Below are 17085 nucleotides of genomic sequence, written 5' to 3' on the forward strand. Positions count from 1 at the left end.
GTTGTGTCAGACCATCTGCCTAACGTCATCCTGCCCTTCTCCACTGGCAGCAGCTGCACAAGCTCCTGATCCAAATGCCCCATCCACAGCAAACCTGCGTGCACAACATGTACCTGCCGTAGTACCCAGCAGAGTGGCTTCTGTGCTGTCTGACACTGGAAAACAGTCCCTGCATCATGAGTAACGAAGCCGTAGCTTTGACCTGCCACTCTCCTAAATCTCACATGCTTGGGAGCTATTTCATAATGCCTAACAAAATGCAGTAAAACTAAATCATAGCAAGCAGGCAAATGACAGTCAATTCGCTTGGGCAAACCTCTGCAGCTCGAACAGTTGTCGCATAAAATCACAGCAAGCTGGTGAGATGGCCACAGGCACTAGGGCTCTGTGGCTTGGCAGCATCACATTCCCAAGCCACAGACTGGGAAGTGCTGGGCAGTACGTGCTGTGGGAGACACAGACCCGGCCACAGGGGGAGCACTGACGGAATCAAACCTCCTTTAGCACTGTTCTCACCTCATCCTGCCTCAGGAGTTCAATTTGTAGGGAAATGAAGCTCCAGAAACAGACTGCCTTATGTTCATGGCTAACAGGACAGAAACACAGGCATGAGGGAATGAGCAGGATCTGTGTGGGCTTCTGCAGGGAATCACCTCTTCACAGAGACATGGGAGATAGATAATCAAAGGCTCACTCCTTGCTTTTTGTTCTTTCAGGAATTCAGTAGTTTGTAACTTTCTTGCTGGTGGAAACCTTACTGCATACGTACATACCTCTAGGATTTGCTTGGCCTCAGCTTCAGCACTGCTGGAACGCAAGGGAAAGGCAGTGGCACAGAGCAGTGAAGGGGAAGTACCCAAAGTAGAAATGAGGAGCTCGCTTTGTGTTCTCTGAGGCATCAGAGACACCAACATAGGGATCACAGAGTTGGGCTGTTAACTTCACACCCCAGCAGCTTCTAACAACTCTCTGTCTCATTTTGATCCAGATGGAGGTTCAGAACAATTTCCAGCTAATTCTCCACCATCAATAATTTCCAGGCAGCAACTCTAAAGGGAGAGTGTTTTGCTAAAAACAAACAAAGCAGAAATGTGGCAAAATTCATTTCAAGTCAGAGCATTTCCAAAGTTCCCCAAACATCTCATACATAAATGAAAGTTTCATGTTTGGACCAAGCTTTTAGTCTAATTTGCTTTGTAGGTTGTACAAAGCAGTAGTGCGTACAACACAAGAGTGTGTTTGCTGCAACAGATATTGCCCCACGTTTAACTTACACACCAGTCACCTTGATGTGAGCTGTGGGTGACATTCGAAGTAGCACATTGCTGTGTTCTCGCCTGTGCATCAGCAGCAAGCAGTGCCTGAGGAAAGCACACAGCGCTCTGATTGCCTGAACTTTTGAACTGTGAGTACTTCACCTCCATCACTAGTCAGGACAGAGAAGAAAGAAAAGGCAGCATCAGCTAAAATAAAGATGCAAATGCAGCCATGTAAAGTGCTGTATGCGATGGCATTACCCTGAAAATGCCTGAGCAGAAAATTCCCCTTGTTTGACAGTGCACTTCCCTGGAGCGCTGCGGCGAGCCACGTGCAGCCCAGTGCTCTATCGCAGAGGTGATGAGAAATGATAGGGCAGTAGCTCAGCTGTAATGTCCTCAACTCCTGCCAAGCAGAGGATGCCAAATTGCTACTGCAAATCGCCCATTTTGAAGCCTTAAAGACCTGGAAATGAGAGGCACTTTCCTGAAAGCTCGGTCTCTGGTTGGCTTTCTTTCCCGGCACCAAACCTGCTCTGCCTGCAGGTCTGGCTGCTGCCTACACAAACAGGAATGGGTCTCATGGGACCCCATTTGGTTTGCAGCACTGCACATGCTGGCCTTTGCCTGTCAATCAGTACATCCAAATGTCCACGCAGGCAGGTTTTTCCTCACACCCTAATGCAGCTCTTTGTCTAGGCGCCTGCAGCCCGGCTAATTCTTATGCACAGGACTGCAAACTAGACCTTCTGCAGGCTCACATGTGGAAATATTAGACAGAACTGAAGAGGGTGTTACAGAGATTCAGATGCACACAAGGACACGTTTCAATTCCTGGGGTGCTGGTATCACAGTTTGGGGTCACATCTGACTCTCCCAGTGAAGCATGTAAACTAGTGTGTCAATTTAATTACACTGGCTTATTAGGATTAGCACACAGCAATCCTCTCTGCACTGACACAAAAGTTCCTGCTTCCCATTTGTTTCTTTTCACACACTGCTCCCAGCTCAGACGGCAATGCGCAAGTGAGGATTAAAGGTCCAAAGGGATGGTGATGCTTCCTGCTGTGTCACAGGACTCACTTGCATGGGATGAAGCAGTTTCCCTAAAGGAAGTTGTCCTTCCCCACTGCTGTGCTGGCTCCCGACATTTTGCAGGCCAGGAGCTAATGGCATTCCCTTGCACAGGGCTGTGTGCGTGCCCTACAGAGACCAAACAGCTCCTGCAGTTTCATGTGCTACATCGGGGTCCTTGCCTGTGGATTCAGCTGATAATCAAAAACTCTGTGAGGCTGATGCGCAGCACTGCTCACTGGAGGAAAGCAACAGCAGCCTGGGTAAATGAACCTGGAGCTCAACACCGAGCTGCAGGCAGGCAAAGTTAGAACTGTTATCAAAGCTTTCCAGCTCCGCTTCTGAAACTGTGCTCTAACTGGCTAAATCATGTGAACATGGATTTGTTTCAACCAGGCTTTCCTGCATATGAATTTGACACGCAGAAACATGTCTCTTCTCAGAGCACTAAAAGGCCCTAATGCTCAGAACTGATCTCTGGCACACTGTAATTAGGCTCCCTCCTTCCAAGGTGACACTCTCCCTTCCCAGTAAGGACCCTCAGCAGAACGATGCAGGCGTCTCACGGGTTCCCTAGAAACCTGCCTCCAGCAGCACGATCCTCACAATCATGCTGTCCATTAGCTGTTCCCAACCGCAGTATAAAATGGCTTGCCCCTGCGTGCTGGCTGTTAGAGACAGCAGCTGTGGCCGTCTATGGAAATTCTGGGCACTTCCCAACAACCCACAGGACAAGCTTGGGGAGAGGTGGGTTTTTCTGGAGCCAGGGAAAAGCAAACACTGGTGTGTGTGTGTGTGTGTGTGTGTGTGTGTGTGTGTGTGTGTGTGTGTGAAGAGCTGCACTTGTTGAGTTTGTCAAGAAAGGAATGTTTGGATTGAGGAAAGCCAAACAGATGAGGCAGAGCTCTGCCAGGAGAGGACAGCTCTGTTACCCAGCTCGTGTCTTCCTTAAAACCTCCCTAATAGCCCGACTGGGGCCAGCTCCTGTCCTGCTTGCCCCTCTCAGCGTCCCAAGCATCTCCTCTGTCCCATGTCTGCCCAGGGCACACAATCCTCCCCTGCCTCCCATCAGGCACGCTTGCTGCCTGTGAACTTCACCTCATTTCAACTGTGGTTTGTTCATACCCTCCAGGAGCCCTGGCCCCCTGCCCATCCCAAGTAACATCCTCATTATCATGACTGGAATCAGAAGTTACCTGACCACTATCTGCCATTTTCAGTCCAGACCAATGGCATCACCTCACAGTGACAGCCACAAACACAGATTGGACGTACCTGGTCACCGCTTCCTTCGTTTTCGACTCGCCTATCCTGAAAATGGGGATGCAGTTTACACTTTTAATCACTTCTTTGTTTTTTAAGTACAAACAGTCTTACAGTTATTACCCCTGGCATCTCAGAATGAATATAAGGAGAAGCTGAAAGATCAGGCTGAAAAAAGGATGACTGTACAGGGCACTGGGACATCTAGTCTAGGTCATGCTTGCATAGAAAGGTTAGACCAGATGATCCTTGATGCCCCTTGCAACCTGGTATTCTATGATTCTATGATTAAATACCTTGCTTGGAACCCTAAATATATTTTGGTTACAAATGCTGCTGTGATGCCATATAGCTCTAACCTGCATTTCCCAGTTGGATAAGACCCTTGCCATGCAATTTGGTACCTTCCTGCAAAGGATACAGGGTGCCTAGAGCATCCTGCACTCACTGAGAAACACCTCTCAGAGACACGCACAAGTTGTCCACCTTGCAACTAGCCATGGTGCAAGTGGCAACATGACCCAGAGACCCTGAGCAGGTACCCAAACGTTCTGCATCACTGCGCATTGGTTTTGAGTAAGAAACATGGCACTCGACACAAATACCCAGGTCTGTCCCTCACTGCAACAGAAGAACTGCTTTAGCAATCACACTTTTCTAGTCATGTCTCAAACTACAACAAAATTACAAGCCGGTTTGGGTGAACAATCACAATTAATATCAATTTAGATTTATGAAACATTTGACTAAAAACCACACCCCACTACTTAATTTTTGATGAATTTGTAAATTGCCAGGGTTTTCAGTAAAGCTTACATAAATGTGAATATAAGCAGGCAGACTGCACACTCGTAAGTAGAGAAATACAACATTTTTATTCTGCCCCTCATGTTTGCTCAAAATCAGCAGGAGGTTACAGCTTGCTTTGCTTGTCCTTGGTCTGCTTTCTTATAGATAAAAGTTTTCCTCAAAAATTCAGTACAACCTTAAGGGACTCCAGCTTACATTTTTGGTGACATTAACAATGGTAAAGCTGGGAATCAGCCAAAACCTCTGCTAACACTGAAGTTCCAAGCTTTTCGCATCTAAAGTGTTAAATATTTGCAGTTGCAGAAAATCCAAGTGCTTCACAGCACCCATTCCAATCATCAAATATCCAGAAAGTCACCCTGGAAGAGCTGGTGATAAAGGCTGGAAGATTACCAAAGCTGAGAGTGAAAAGTTGGAAAACATTTTCTGTTTTACCCTTTTGGATTATTGTTGAACATTTAGAAGCTTTAAAGCACTGCAGCCTGCTGCCCTGCAAAGCTCAGGTCCCTAATCAGCTCTGTTAAGGTGGGATTTCAGGGCTCTCTGAGGATGTGCTGTGGTTTGAGTGGCACACAGTACCTGTACCCAAGGGCAGGAAATAAGCACATATGTATACTAATGCAACACAACATGTAACACACTGTAGAATCTACTTTCCCCCATCTGTTTTTCTTTATTCCAAGCCTCCAACCTGGGTCTGCCTACAGCGTTCCAGGCAGGAGCTGTATGCCTGTGGGAAGCAATCAGGGACATATATAGCTTATTTTAATTTAATCAGTGCTATCCATTCTTAAGACCGGGTATTTGAGATCCCTCTGCCTTACTGCTAGGAGCTGAATTTATAGAGAAGCAAGCAGGAAACAAAGCAAGTGATGAGGGAAGTAATTTGGAGTTAGTAACTGCACAGGAGCTAAATTCATTCTGGCCGAAAGCTGGGGAGTGGGGAATAAAAGCAGTCACAAATCCCTCCAAGCAAACCCCACACTGTGCGAGCTCTGGCCCAGGGCTACTGAGAACATGGGCAACAGGGTACAAACTCCATGCCACCCCCCTCAGGCATGTCCCAGACAAGGCTGGGATGGCTGTTTGGCTGCTGTGATTTGAGCAGCGCCCCGAGCACCTCATTGGACTTCAGAGACCAGAGTTTCACACCAAGTGGCACGTTTGGACAAACACTTGCTAGTGACCACAGTGTTTCCAAACTGCTGCTGACTGAGTGTGCACACCAAGAGCGTGTCATTGCAGAGCGCTGCTGTGTGGACCCCTTACAAAGACAATTCCCCAGAAAAAGCTGCCTGTCAAAGCCTCAGGTTGCAGTGCAGGCAGCCAAAAACGTACCTGACCTGTCAGACTGCATCAGGTGACAATCAGACAGGACTAGGGAGAGAAAATGAGATGTCAGTGCTGTGCTACGGGCTCTAAGACTCAGCCAGGAGAAAACAAGCCAGCCATTCCTTCCGCTGCCCCAAGCACCTGCAGGCTCAGGTCTGCCACCAGAGGGAAGATGCTCTGCTTGCTCTAGAGGGGAAATAGGGAACTGAGATCTTCTAATAACAAAATACCCATGCCACAGGGCTGTATGGTCTGAGTCTTTAGGGGACACACATTTGTTCTCAACAGAGGCAGACTGACAAGTTTCTTTGAGAAGCAGAAAGCAAGAGAAGGGCAACCTTCAAAGTTTTTCTTTCTGCCAAACCTGAACAGATTTTTGAGGGATAAAGGCAAGTCTGCAGCTCCTCCTGGATGAATTTCAAAGGCCTATCAAGAATAAAGCTGCTCTAAACAGCTTACAAAGAGTTGCTTTGCAATGGTACAGACTGGGCAAATAAAAATCAAGGGAGCTACCCTGCCCAAATCTGCCATTCCCATCCTGCAGCAGTAGGGCTAGGGCCTAACAGGGCTGATTCCTTGAAACCCACTTGAACCACTTTTTCTTTGTCTAAGAAGAGAAGCAGATTTTTTACAGTGCAGGGAATTGAAAGGGCTCAGCCATGACATTAGGAGCTCAGGTCAGTCAGATGTTTTTCTGAGCACTGATGAGCCCAGCAATGGTGGTAAGCAAACCACTTGAAAATACAGCTGGTCAGCCATGAAACCTGATGCTTTGGGCCAATAAGCCATTTCAAAGCAAACTTTCCTTCAAAACAAAGTTTTTTGTTCATGTAAAACAAAAATGGCACAACTGCTGTTGTATAAATTACATTATAAAAGTGGCACAACTGCTGTTGTATAAATTCCTGCTGTTAGCCCTTGCAAAATCTAACAACTGTGCCGGGCTCCTCTTGATGATTTAGGTTTGGATCAAAATCTGGTTACTCTCATTCAACAGGCTCAGATTCCCAGCCAAAACCAGTTCTGCTTTCTGCTGGCATGGTCAGGGGAAGAGCTGGAGCCTGTAGCTCTAAGGCCAACAAGATTCAGGTACTGAGAAGTATCTGAGTTATATTTCCTTTTCACTGGGAGTAGGAGGTGGGTGTTCTGTAGAGAAAAGAAATAATCCCTTATTCCTTGATATTTCTTTTCGACTGGAATTGAATTTGCCCACACATGGCAGTGTCCCCATCCCCACTGCACACTGCCACAGAGGGAGGGAAAGCCATCCAAACAAGAATTTCCCCCTGCTTTAGCAACCTGCTAATGCGAACGTTTCCATGACAAATCTGGAAATGACTGATTCTAGCCATAAATTTGGCCACGATTGGCTGCAGACTGTAAAAACACATGAAAAACGTCTCTATTTCTGCAGCTAGTTGAAACCAGAGATGTGCCTGTGTGTGCATTATCTGCTGTGCTGGCTCTCTGCCTTTTAGTGTTGTGGGTTGGGTTTTTTTCCCCCCTAACTCATTTATTGTTTTATTGCTTATGTTTGCTGGAGGATATACAAGCAACTTGAAATTCTTAATCTTGTATCTAAGTGCTAACTGCCAACATACTAGAGAGAGGACCAAGCACTCTTCTCAGCTTTGCTGGTGTTTAGTGCATACTGAGATCTCAGTGTTTCTTCCTCTTCCTGGTGCTCTGAAGTCCTTACACCCTTAGGATTTAAGGTGGCAGTAATCCCAGAACTGGGTGGATGAGGTTGGAAGGGACCTCAGAAGATTGTCTCATCCTCAAGACAGGTTTAACTACAGCAGGTTGCTCAGGACTGTGTTTTGAGTATTTCCAAGGATGGAGGCTGCACAGAGCCTCTGGGCAGCCTGCTCCAGTGTTCAGTCATCCTCACAGTACAATCTTTTTCTTTTATTTTAGCTGAATTTCTTGTATTTCGATTTGTGCCCACGGTCCCTTGTCCTGGTGAACCGGGCTCACCACTAAGTCTGGCTTCTTCACCTTTCCTATCCACCCATCAGGTATTTTTACACACTCATAAAATCCCTTGACCCTTCTCTGTGCAGACTGGACAGTCCCTGCTCCCTCAGCTTCTCCCCATATGTGAGATGCTCCAATTGCTTAGTATTCTCTGAGTGCTGGAAAAGGCAGACAAGAAGAATCCCAACAGTGAGTGAAGTTAAACTGCAAGCAATCGAAGTTATCAGAGGACATAATTTTTAATCACATGTACAAATAACCTGTGGAACTTCCTCAAGTGGCTACCAAAGCAAACAGCACAAATCTCATGGACTGTCCAGGGATGCTGCAGCAAATGGAAAACTTCCGCAGCTTTATCAACAGGATTGCAAACCTGAGAAGTAGAAATCTCCATCCCACAGGACAGGGCAAGCAGCTCATAACCTGCCTAGACAAAATGCCCGGTTACATTGGATTAAGTTTTCACATTCAAGCTAAACAAATTATATTCTCCTCTACAAACCCACAACACTGTCCACATCACAACACTGTCCAAATCCAGAGACAAGGTCTCACACTTGAACCATTGCTCTCCACTTTAAGACAATTTCTGTGCTACTCCTGCCTTTATTCAGGCTCCCCATTTTCGTTAAAACACGGAATTAAATCCTGTACTCTTGAACAGTGCTACAACACATCCTCTAGCATTGCTGCTCACAGCTGGAATAGCCACCAGCCACCATTCTCACTGCCAGCTCCCTAGACCCAGCCAGCTGAGCCATGCCCGGCACTGAGGCTGGAAGGGTTCAGCATGGGCCACTCTGCTGGGATCCATCACATGCACACTGCTATTAACTCTGGAAACTCCTCACTTGAGATATAACTTGCTTTATTTTCCCTACTCTTAAAACAGTAGACATTGCTTTTAGTTGATTACACCAAAGATACGTAGCTCCAGAAACCTGTGTGAGCTGCTCAGCTAGAAAAGACTATAGAAATTGTCTTCAAACTACTGGGAAGAGCACATACTGAGACGGCAGTGTAGTTGCAGAGATGTGGACCTCGCCCTGTTATAACCATTTCTTCAAGCCCTTATTTTAGCAGCAATATTTACCTCCTACATAAATACTGAACTATTCAAATAAACACCGAAATAAATATAATAAATTATTATAGTAGATAACCATTTAATAATAAAATAGATAATAAACACTTTGCTCAATAACAGATATACACAGCGACATCAAAGTGAGCAGATATACCAAGGCACCATTAGCAAGGTGCCCTATGGCCAAGAAGGTGACCTGCATGGAGGGCTGCATCAACAGCCACACAGCCAAAGCTGGGATGCGTGAATCTTCCCCTCTACTCAGAACACAGCAGAGTGCTGTGGTCAGTTTTGGGCTGCCCAGTACAAGGCAGACATGCACACGTTTAGGCATGGTCCAGCAGAGGCCACCAGCATGGTCAGGGGCTGGAGGAGATGCTGAGGGAACCGGTGAGCAGCACTAAGGAACCCATTAGGCAATGGTAATTGACTTCTACTCACTATTTAGCTCAGACAAAGAACAATTTCACATTGTATTCAAGTGCAAAGTGAAATGCTCACAGTCAAAGCAAAATACACCAAGCAGTCCAGAGGCACATGCAGCAAACACGCCTCTGCTACTCATGTTTGGAGATCCAGGACATCCTCTGGGCATCAGTATAGAGGAACATCTGCAACTGGCTGAAGAGAGTGAAAACCAGCAGCGTTGTTCTTTTCTGCCAGGTAAATAGTGACTGAAAGGTGTGAAATTCTGTACTGCCTTTGAAAATAGCCAAGAAAAGAAAAGTAATTTCTTTCAACTTTCCAACTGGGTACCCTACTAACCAGCAACAAAACGTGGGTAACACATCAGAGCCAAGAGGCCACAACTCAGGGAACATGAGTCCTGGTAAATACAGGTGAGCAACGACTTCCAGAAGGCATCAGCAAGATGTTCACTGTAAATGTTCAAATGTGTGACCAGATGCTGGGTGTTTACTGCTCGTGAACTCCCAACAAAAAGCAGTTTCTTCCTTCCACTGGACAGCTGAGCCAAGTGCAAGACCACAAAGTGATAGAGAGCAGATGCATTCAGCACAAAATTATCCACATTGAGTGGAAATCAGCTCCAGATTGCAGGTTTCTGGCAGGTGGAGAAGACCCCCCCCACACACTGGATGTCTCCACAGCCACCGTGCCCAGCGCACTGCGCTCAGCTCTCCTGTGCTTCCCATGGCTTTAGGTGTGACTTGGTGCCTGGACAGCTGTGCAGTTATACTTGCATTGTAAATAATACCATATCCATCCCAGGCAATCCCACAGTTATGGCTGCATTACAACAACACAGGAAGGTGAACTGTAAACCATGTGCACACACTGTAATAGAAATTTTACCCTACCTGCCTTGGACCAGGAACACAGAACTTGACACTGACACTCGCCACAATCACAAGTGCACAGCCATTCCCCATTTCTATTTAGAGGGATTTCTTGATATTTGATATTTCCAAGGATAACTTGTAATTTAAATTGATAGAAAATCCACACCAGCTTGGATTCAAAGGTATAGATACGAACTGAGCAACAGATCCAGTGGAAACAGAGACCTACCCTAGGAATACCGAGCGACTGTTAAATGCAGAGGTTCTGGCAGGGAATATTTGCAAACAGCAGAAAGACTTGCTGAAGTTACAGCGTCTTTCCTGTTGTTTCTTAAACAACACTCATTCTGTATGGCATGGATGTGTCCCTGAGAGTGCCTGTAACTTTCTGCTCAGCAGCACCCTGGAATATCTGAATTAACCCTTGAGGAAATGGAGCAGAGCTCAAGCAAACACTCCACACACCAGACCTCCCAAAACACCAGCATTTCACAGCCAGTATTTACAGATTTTAAGGATTCAAATCCCTGGCATAGCTGCTTATTTCCAAATTTTTCATGAGCTTCTCCTCCTCTCCTTCTTTATGAAAACCTCCTAATTTTTTTTCCCCTCTTGATAATCTTTACAAAACACACATCATCAGCACCGCACACTTGGTGCTGGATTACTGAATATGCAACACTGACTTGAACAATACTTTCTAAGACAGAACCCACAAGGTATTGGGAAGGATTTGCTGTGTATCTACATTTTATTCCCTCCTTGAAGGTTTTATAAAACATGGGATTTGGAAATAAACAAGTCTCTTCTGCAAGTGCTCTGCATATGGAGCCTGTGAGTTTCTCCTCCTCTCACATACACACACATGCCTGTACGAAGGATTAGAGTATTTCAGCTGCTTTTCACCCCCCAGACCCCTCCACAGCAATATTCTCATGCCCACATACCTCCTCCACCACCCCATATCCTACTCTCTGCAAACTGCACCTCACAAACACTGCTGGCTTACTTGCAAGTGGCACATGTTCATTTTCTCCCTCCTTCCCAATACGAATTTCTCTCCCAGCAAATATACAGAAGGGACTGGAAAAGCAAACCAGGAGGTCTTACCTTTTGATGGTCTTCTTTGTTTCGTTTGTAGAGAGGAGAACGTACCCATTACAGCACCCATTGCAAAAGCTACTTCTGAGTTTTTGAGGAGGATTTATTTTGGCTGGGGTTATTTTTCTAATCCTTCTCCCCCCAGCCCTCCACTGCCAGTGAACACAATCGGGGGGAAATGCCCCCAAGAACAAAACAAAACAGAGGAAGTCAAGAGAAGAAAGAAAAGAAGAAAGGAGGAGGGAAAAAGCGAAGCACTGCAGCTCAGCGTTCAGCAAGCATTAAGCTTTGAGGGCTTTTTTTTAAGTCAACACACATGCACTGACTCAGAGCCGGCTGCACTGTTATTATTCAAAACAGCTCCCCATCAAAATTTAAATGCTAGGTAGATTCCCTCAGACCAGAGCTGGCAGCAGATGCATCAAAATATTTACTGGAGCACAGCCACATAAACACACAGGCTAATTCTTCCTCCCGATCCCTTATGGCTCCAACCAGCAGCCGGGAGGTCTAGCGCGGGAGCATCAGCTCGTCTCTTCCAGTGCATACTAAACTGGAGTCCTGTAGCCATGCCGAGGGGCGCGGGGGGGGAGCCAGGGCTTTGGGCTGGGTACCAAATCAGAATGAATGGGAATCTTCTGAGTGGGAAAGGATAGTGAGGGATGCATCAAAGCTCCAGCTGCACGGGCTGCGTGCTCCTGCTAATGAGGAGCCTGACAGAAAGGTAGGAAGCAGCAGTCTCCAACCGTGCTCCCAGGCACAGGAGTCAGGGGAAACAAGTAAATGCAACAGAACATTTCACCACAATCCTTCTCTTCCATATCCCTCCTCAGGCAGCAGAAGCATGTGCAAGATACTTGTTCACTTATTTTTCTGTCAGATACGTATGGGCACATCATTTTAAAGGACATTAAATGAACAAACTGTTCAAATAAAACTCTGCAAGCATCCAGGAGCTGGGAGGGGGTAGGAGAGGTCCCAGAATTTGCCCAGTTCTGCCATATTTCAATCAATCAGCTACACACCTTGTTATGTTTTCTCAGAAGGTGAGGTAGCGAGTTCCCAGGTACAGGAGGAGTTAAACATACCGAGGCAGCCTCAGACCCAGAATTAATTTGCTGTTTGCACAGGGTGACTTGGGATTAAGGCAGCATCTGCATAAATACTGTACTTGTCTGAAGGAATTCATCCCTGCACCTTGTCTCAACAGGTTTCCCCAGCTTCCCTCTAACTTTGCAGTAAGGATCTCATCACACACCGATCCCAGAGGCCCCAGAAGCTGCACTGCATCCGTGTGGTGACACAGCCCTTTGTGACCTGCTGCGCTCATCACCAGAGATGCTGTCTTTGCATGCTCAGGCGGATTTGCATCTCTGTCAGCAAAGAGCTTTCCATTAGTTGCTAGTTGCAAAAGGTATCATGCAAAGTAATTTGTTTTCTTTAATCTTGTTTTACAACTCAGAACACAGCAACTGCACTTCTTCTGAGGAATGCTGGGGTGAGGTGAGGTCCTGTTCAGATACTAAGGTCTTGAACTGGAACACAGCTGTTTGCAGGCAAGCGCAAAGTGCCCGAGACTTGGGGCACATAGTGCTGCCATGCTGTCATCAGTGAGGGAGCCTGACCTGTGCAACACTCCCTGGCTCCTCAAAATTCCTCCCCAAGGCTGGCTGTGGCTGCGGTCCCACAGCCCCAGGTTAGAGGCCCTGATCCAGAGGGGGTCTGGCAGACTGAGGGCATCTCCACAAGGCACTGGAAAGCTGGATGAGATTCTTCAGCTCTTCTTATTTAAATATTTTGTATTTATTTTATGAATATTTTATCTGCATTTACTCAATAAAATAATTGATAGGCAACAGCCTGCCTATGGAAAGCCCCTGCACACAGCAGAGGCAGGAGAGTGACCAGAGGCCATGGCAAATGTGCCGTCACGTAATGGCACCTGCACAACACCCCAGTTGCCAGGATGAGAAAAGAGAGGTGAAGACCTGCCTGGAAATGTGATTTCTCATACAAACAGAGAGCAGAGAGAGATGATGGAGCTCCCATTGAGCAGGCGACATCTGCTCTCCCTTTGCCACTGCAGCGATACATCACTACCCTGACTGGACGCTGGTGCCATGATAGAGACTCCCCAGGTCTTGGGGCAGGAGCTGTGCTCCTACAACTGAGTGGTCACCCCTGTATCAGGCCTTCACCAGTGGGTGAGGGCTGTGGTGGTCCTGCCACCCTGCAGCAGGATGGAGGTCTCAGTGCTGTGTCTGGAATCCTCTATCTGCATCAATGCAACTGAAAGCATCTTCCCACCAAAAGCAATAGCTGCCAGAGGGACACTGTACTCCCGTCCCCTGCTCTAAGGCATGAGGTCTTCAAGATGTCAAAAATGGAATCCTCCTCAATCTGGCAAAGCTGTCACTAGCAGAAGTCAAGGGGCTTCTGTTCCTGTCACACTGTCCACTCACAGAGCCACATGTCCATTGACTTATGAACTGGGAAAAATAGTGCTGTACACTTAAGAACTTAAAGAACTGCTCAGATTATCATCAAATCACTTGGGTTGGAAAAGACCTTTAAGATCATCAAGTCCAATCGTTAACCCAGCATTGCAAAGGCCACCACTAAACCACGTCCCTCAGTGACACCTCTTTGCTTCTTAAATACCTCCAGGGAGGGTGACTGCACCACTGCCCTGTGCCAGTACTTGACAACCCTTCCAGTGAACACATTTTTCCCAATATCCAGTCTAAACCTCCCCTGACACACCTTGAGGCTGTTTCCCCTGTCCTAGTGCTTGTTACCTGGGACAAGAGACAGACCCTACCTCACTACAACCTCTTTTCAGCAAAAGGCACCTAGAAAGACTTTAGGATTCCTCCTGACACCAGCTGGATCTCAGCAATGCAGAAAGATCTCGGCCTGGGAGCGACAGCCCATATGGTGAGATACTCCAGAAAAAAGTAATTTAGGATGAGAAAATTGCGCCCCCGATGCAGCACTGCTGTTTACTTCAAACAGGGTGGTATATGGAGGCGGAGGGCAATGGATATTCGTTTTAATTTGAAACCTGAAACAAAAATAGATTCATCTTGGCTGGAAACCAGTATTGACAGATCCACATGAAATCATGGGGATAAACAGTTACATGGATTTTTGTTTGTATGACTAAAACATGTAAGAATGGGAACAAGAGGAGAGACCATGTCTGTGCTGGGCAGACAAGCACAGAATCCCACATCGCCAGTTCAAATGCAGCCACTTTCTCTCATAGCCAAAACCCGAGACCTCAGAGGAACAGCAGCATCAGAACCACTGATGAATCAGGGTACTTGCCACAGCAGGCCAGAGACGACCATCCAAATTTATCAACCTATGAGATAATAGTTGAGAACAAGTGCTGATAGTCACGCTCTATCTGAGGAGATAAATATTTATCAGAGCATTTCCTTTAGAGGTAAGATAAAGGCTGAACTCTAATGGTGATGGACAAATGCACACTTCTAGCTGTGTGGGTACCTAAGACAGCATCCTAGGTAAGAACTGCTATCAGAGAATTGAAAGCACCTTGGGGGAAGGAGATACCGTGTTATGCCAAACCTGACTGCATCCGCAGTACTGATTTGCAGTGCCCATAGCCCTGCTCACCCCCAGAGCAGTGAGACCCGCAGCTGTACTCCTGGGGCTCTCTCCCAGCACGACTTACACACGATTCTGGAGCAGTTTGTTGCCCTGCTGAAGGTATGTACTGCTTCATACTGCCTGTGCCGCGCCTAAACCCACAGTGTCCCCCAAAAAGTCCACCCAACAGAAGCTGTGTGACTGCCTAAGGAGGGGAGAGTCCCCCATGGGAAAGGTCCATGAGTGCTTCACACAGGCAACAGGCAGACACATCAGGGTGCAGTGAGGTGTTGCCCAAGTGCAGCAACACATGGCATGTGTCCTGGGGGTGGCCTCTGCCCCAGCAGAAGCCTTTGCACACACTGGGCCAAGCACTCCATGCTGTGTGCTGACCTGAGCTAGAGCAGCAAGACAGAGACATGTCCCCACAAGGGATCCCATAGGTCATTACCTGCCAGCAATTAAACCCAAATTCATCCTTTTACCACTACTATATTCCATATTACAATAAATTGTCTGTTGACTAACAAAACCTTGACATAATACTATTCATTGACCCTCTTCCAGACTTTTTTCCCACCTCTTAACTCTGCACAGTTGACTTTAATAAGCATTTGGGAGACTTTGAAACATCAGAATAAAGTAGACAGACACTGGCAGTGATGTAGAGGTGGTTATTGGATGTGGCCAGAAGGCTTGGTAAGAATAAGTAGTTCATTATTTTTAATAAATGCAAATATAACATCTTCAATTAGGGATTCATATGAGCAGCTTCCCAATAGCAGTATGGGGTGGAAATCTCCTGGGAGCAAGGTCACAGGGACTGCTACAGCTCTGCTGCCTGACACAGGATCACGTCCTCTTCCCACTAAAGACAACTGTGGTGAACTTACATGTGCTGTATCTATCCTGAACTATGCATCTGGGTATTTTTGTGGGTATATAGAGGAAAGCAGAGGGGGAGACTTGGTTTTCATTGTGCAGAGATGTGGACTGTTGCCAGAAGAAAACATCCTCCCCACCCACAAGTGCTGAGGGATGTAATCTCTGGTTTATCAGCCATCCATCCCTACAAGGCAAAGCTGGCAACATCCATCTGCAGGACTGGTAAGAAAGCCTCAGTCATACCCAGATTGTAGAATTAATGGCATTGGTGACATTCATTCTGATGTAATTTTTTGTCTCCCAAAGTACAGTAATGAACATTTGCATAATAGGAACAGAAATAAAACCTGCACACTGCCTGTTTATAGCAAACCCTTGTCATTCACTCTGTATCTATCAGCTTTGAGTGCTTCAAGGTAAGCTCTGCTTTAAAAAGCCTAAAAAGAGCTGGAATTGACCAATTCCCTTTCCATTCCTGGTATCTTAGGAATAGGACCTAGGCAGCATCGGCCTACATGGTTTAGACTACAGGAATTTCATTTTTCCTGTTCCAGTAATTAGCACTTGTTCTGGAGAGGCATTTTACATTTACCCACTCTCTTCAAGGCAGAAGGGGCTTTCTGTTCACCTGAGCAGCTACTATTCTTCTGGAGTTTGAATGTAAGCAGAGTCCTTCTGACAAGCCACTGAGAGCGTACAAGGAGCAGACAGGGAAATGGGGTGATGCACCATGAGCACTGACTCCTGCTTCCAGCTCTGCCCACTTAGCTAGAGCCTGGTCAGATGTTTCACAACTAGATCTGCCAGCACCAGCCCAAATACTGCTCAGTGCTCTGGCACAAACCTGCCCCTAGCCATGGCTGTTCCCAGCAGCACAACTGTGACACTCTGGGCATGGATTCCTCCATGAGGGATGGCAGCTGGGGGGAGCGGCAGGCAGGGATTGCACATTGATTGCACAGGCATGATATGGCAGCTCCCTTGCTGAAGCTGCCCATGCATCATGAGAGCTGCCCACATGCTCTTGCCCTCTCTTTCAGCTCTCTCCGATTTTTAAAGCAGTTCATGAGACACTGAGACTTGGCTATCCAGAGGGAAAAAATAAAAGTCAAAAGCAAGAAGGAAAATGTTCCTTTTCTAAGAGAATGAAATGAGAGTTTCTGTTGCTTAGCAAATCTTTAACCAATTGCTGTCCTCAGCTGTCTGTGCCAGATCATACTCCGCCAAGTGCTTTGCCTGACCCTAAGCCCAAGGCCCTGCAGAAGACCTGGCCCGAGCCAGTCTGAGCCATGACCTGTGATGGTCAGAGTCACTGCTAGCTTGTGTGAGGGCTGCAGGGAGCATCTGCACCTTCCTCACCACACCAGAGCACTCCAAGCATTCC

General features: G+C 46.8%; 1 protein-coding gene across 5 annotated transcripts in view; it reads right to left on the bottom strand.

The window, feature by feature from the left end:
* KCNIP1 (potassium voltage-gated channel interacting protein 1) overlaps positions 1 to 17085 on the bottom strand; it is a 398295-nt gene that overhangs the window by 246652 nt on the left and 134558 nt on the right. Inside the window, exon 1 of one of the 5 annotated variants that reach the window (XM_057415103.1) lies at positions 11211 to 11933. The exons of 3 other annotated variants lie outside the window; for them this stretch is intronic. In XM_057415103.1, coding sequence (XP_057271086.1) covers positions 11211 to 11271 — 61 coding nt within the window. In that variant the 5' untranslated portion in view covers positions 11272 to 11933. Of the gene's footprint in view, positions 1 to 11210; positions 11934 to 17085 lie in introns of those variants that run through there. One more of the 5 variants, XM_057415104.1, reaches the window with a different exon arrangement.

Source organism: Pezoporus wallicus, unplaced genomic scaffold (genome assembly GCF_028554395.1).
Source record: "Pezoporus wallicus isolate ANWC-B61680 ecotype Strahan unplaced genomic scaffold, APGP_CSIRO_Pwel_v1 contig_4161, whole genome shotgun sequence".
Classification (NCBI taxonomy): domain Eukaryota; kingdom Metazoa; phylum Chordata; class Aves; order Psittaciformes; family Psittacidae; genus Pezoporus; species Pezoporus wallicus.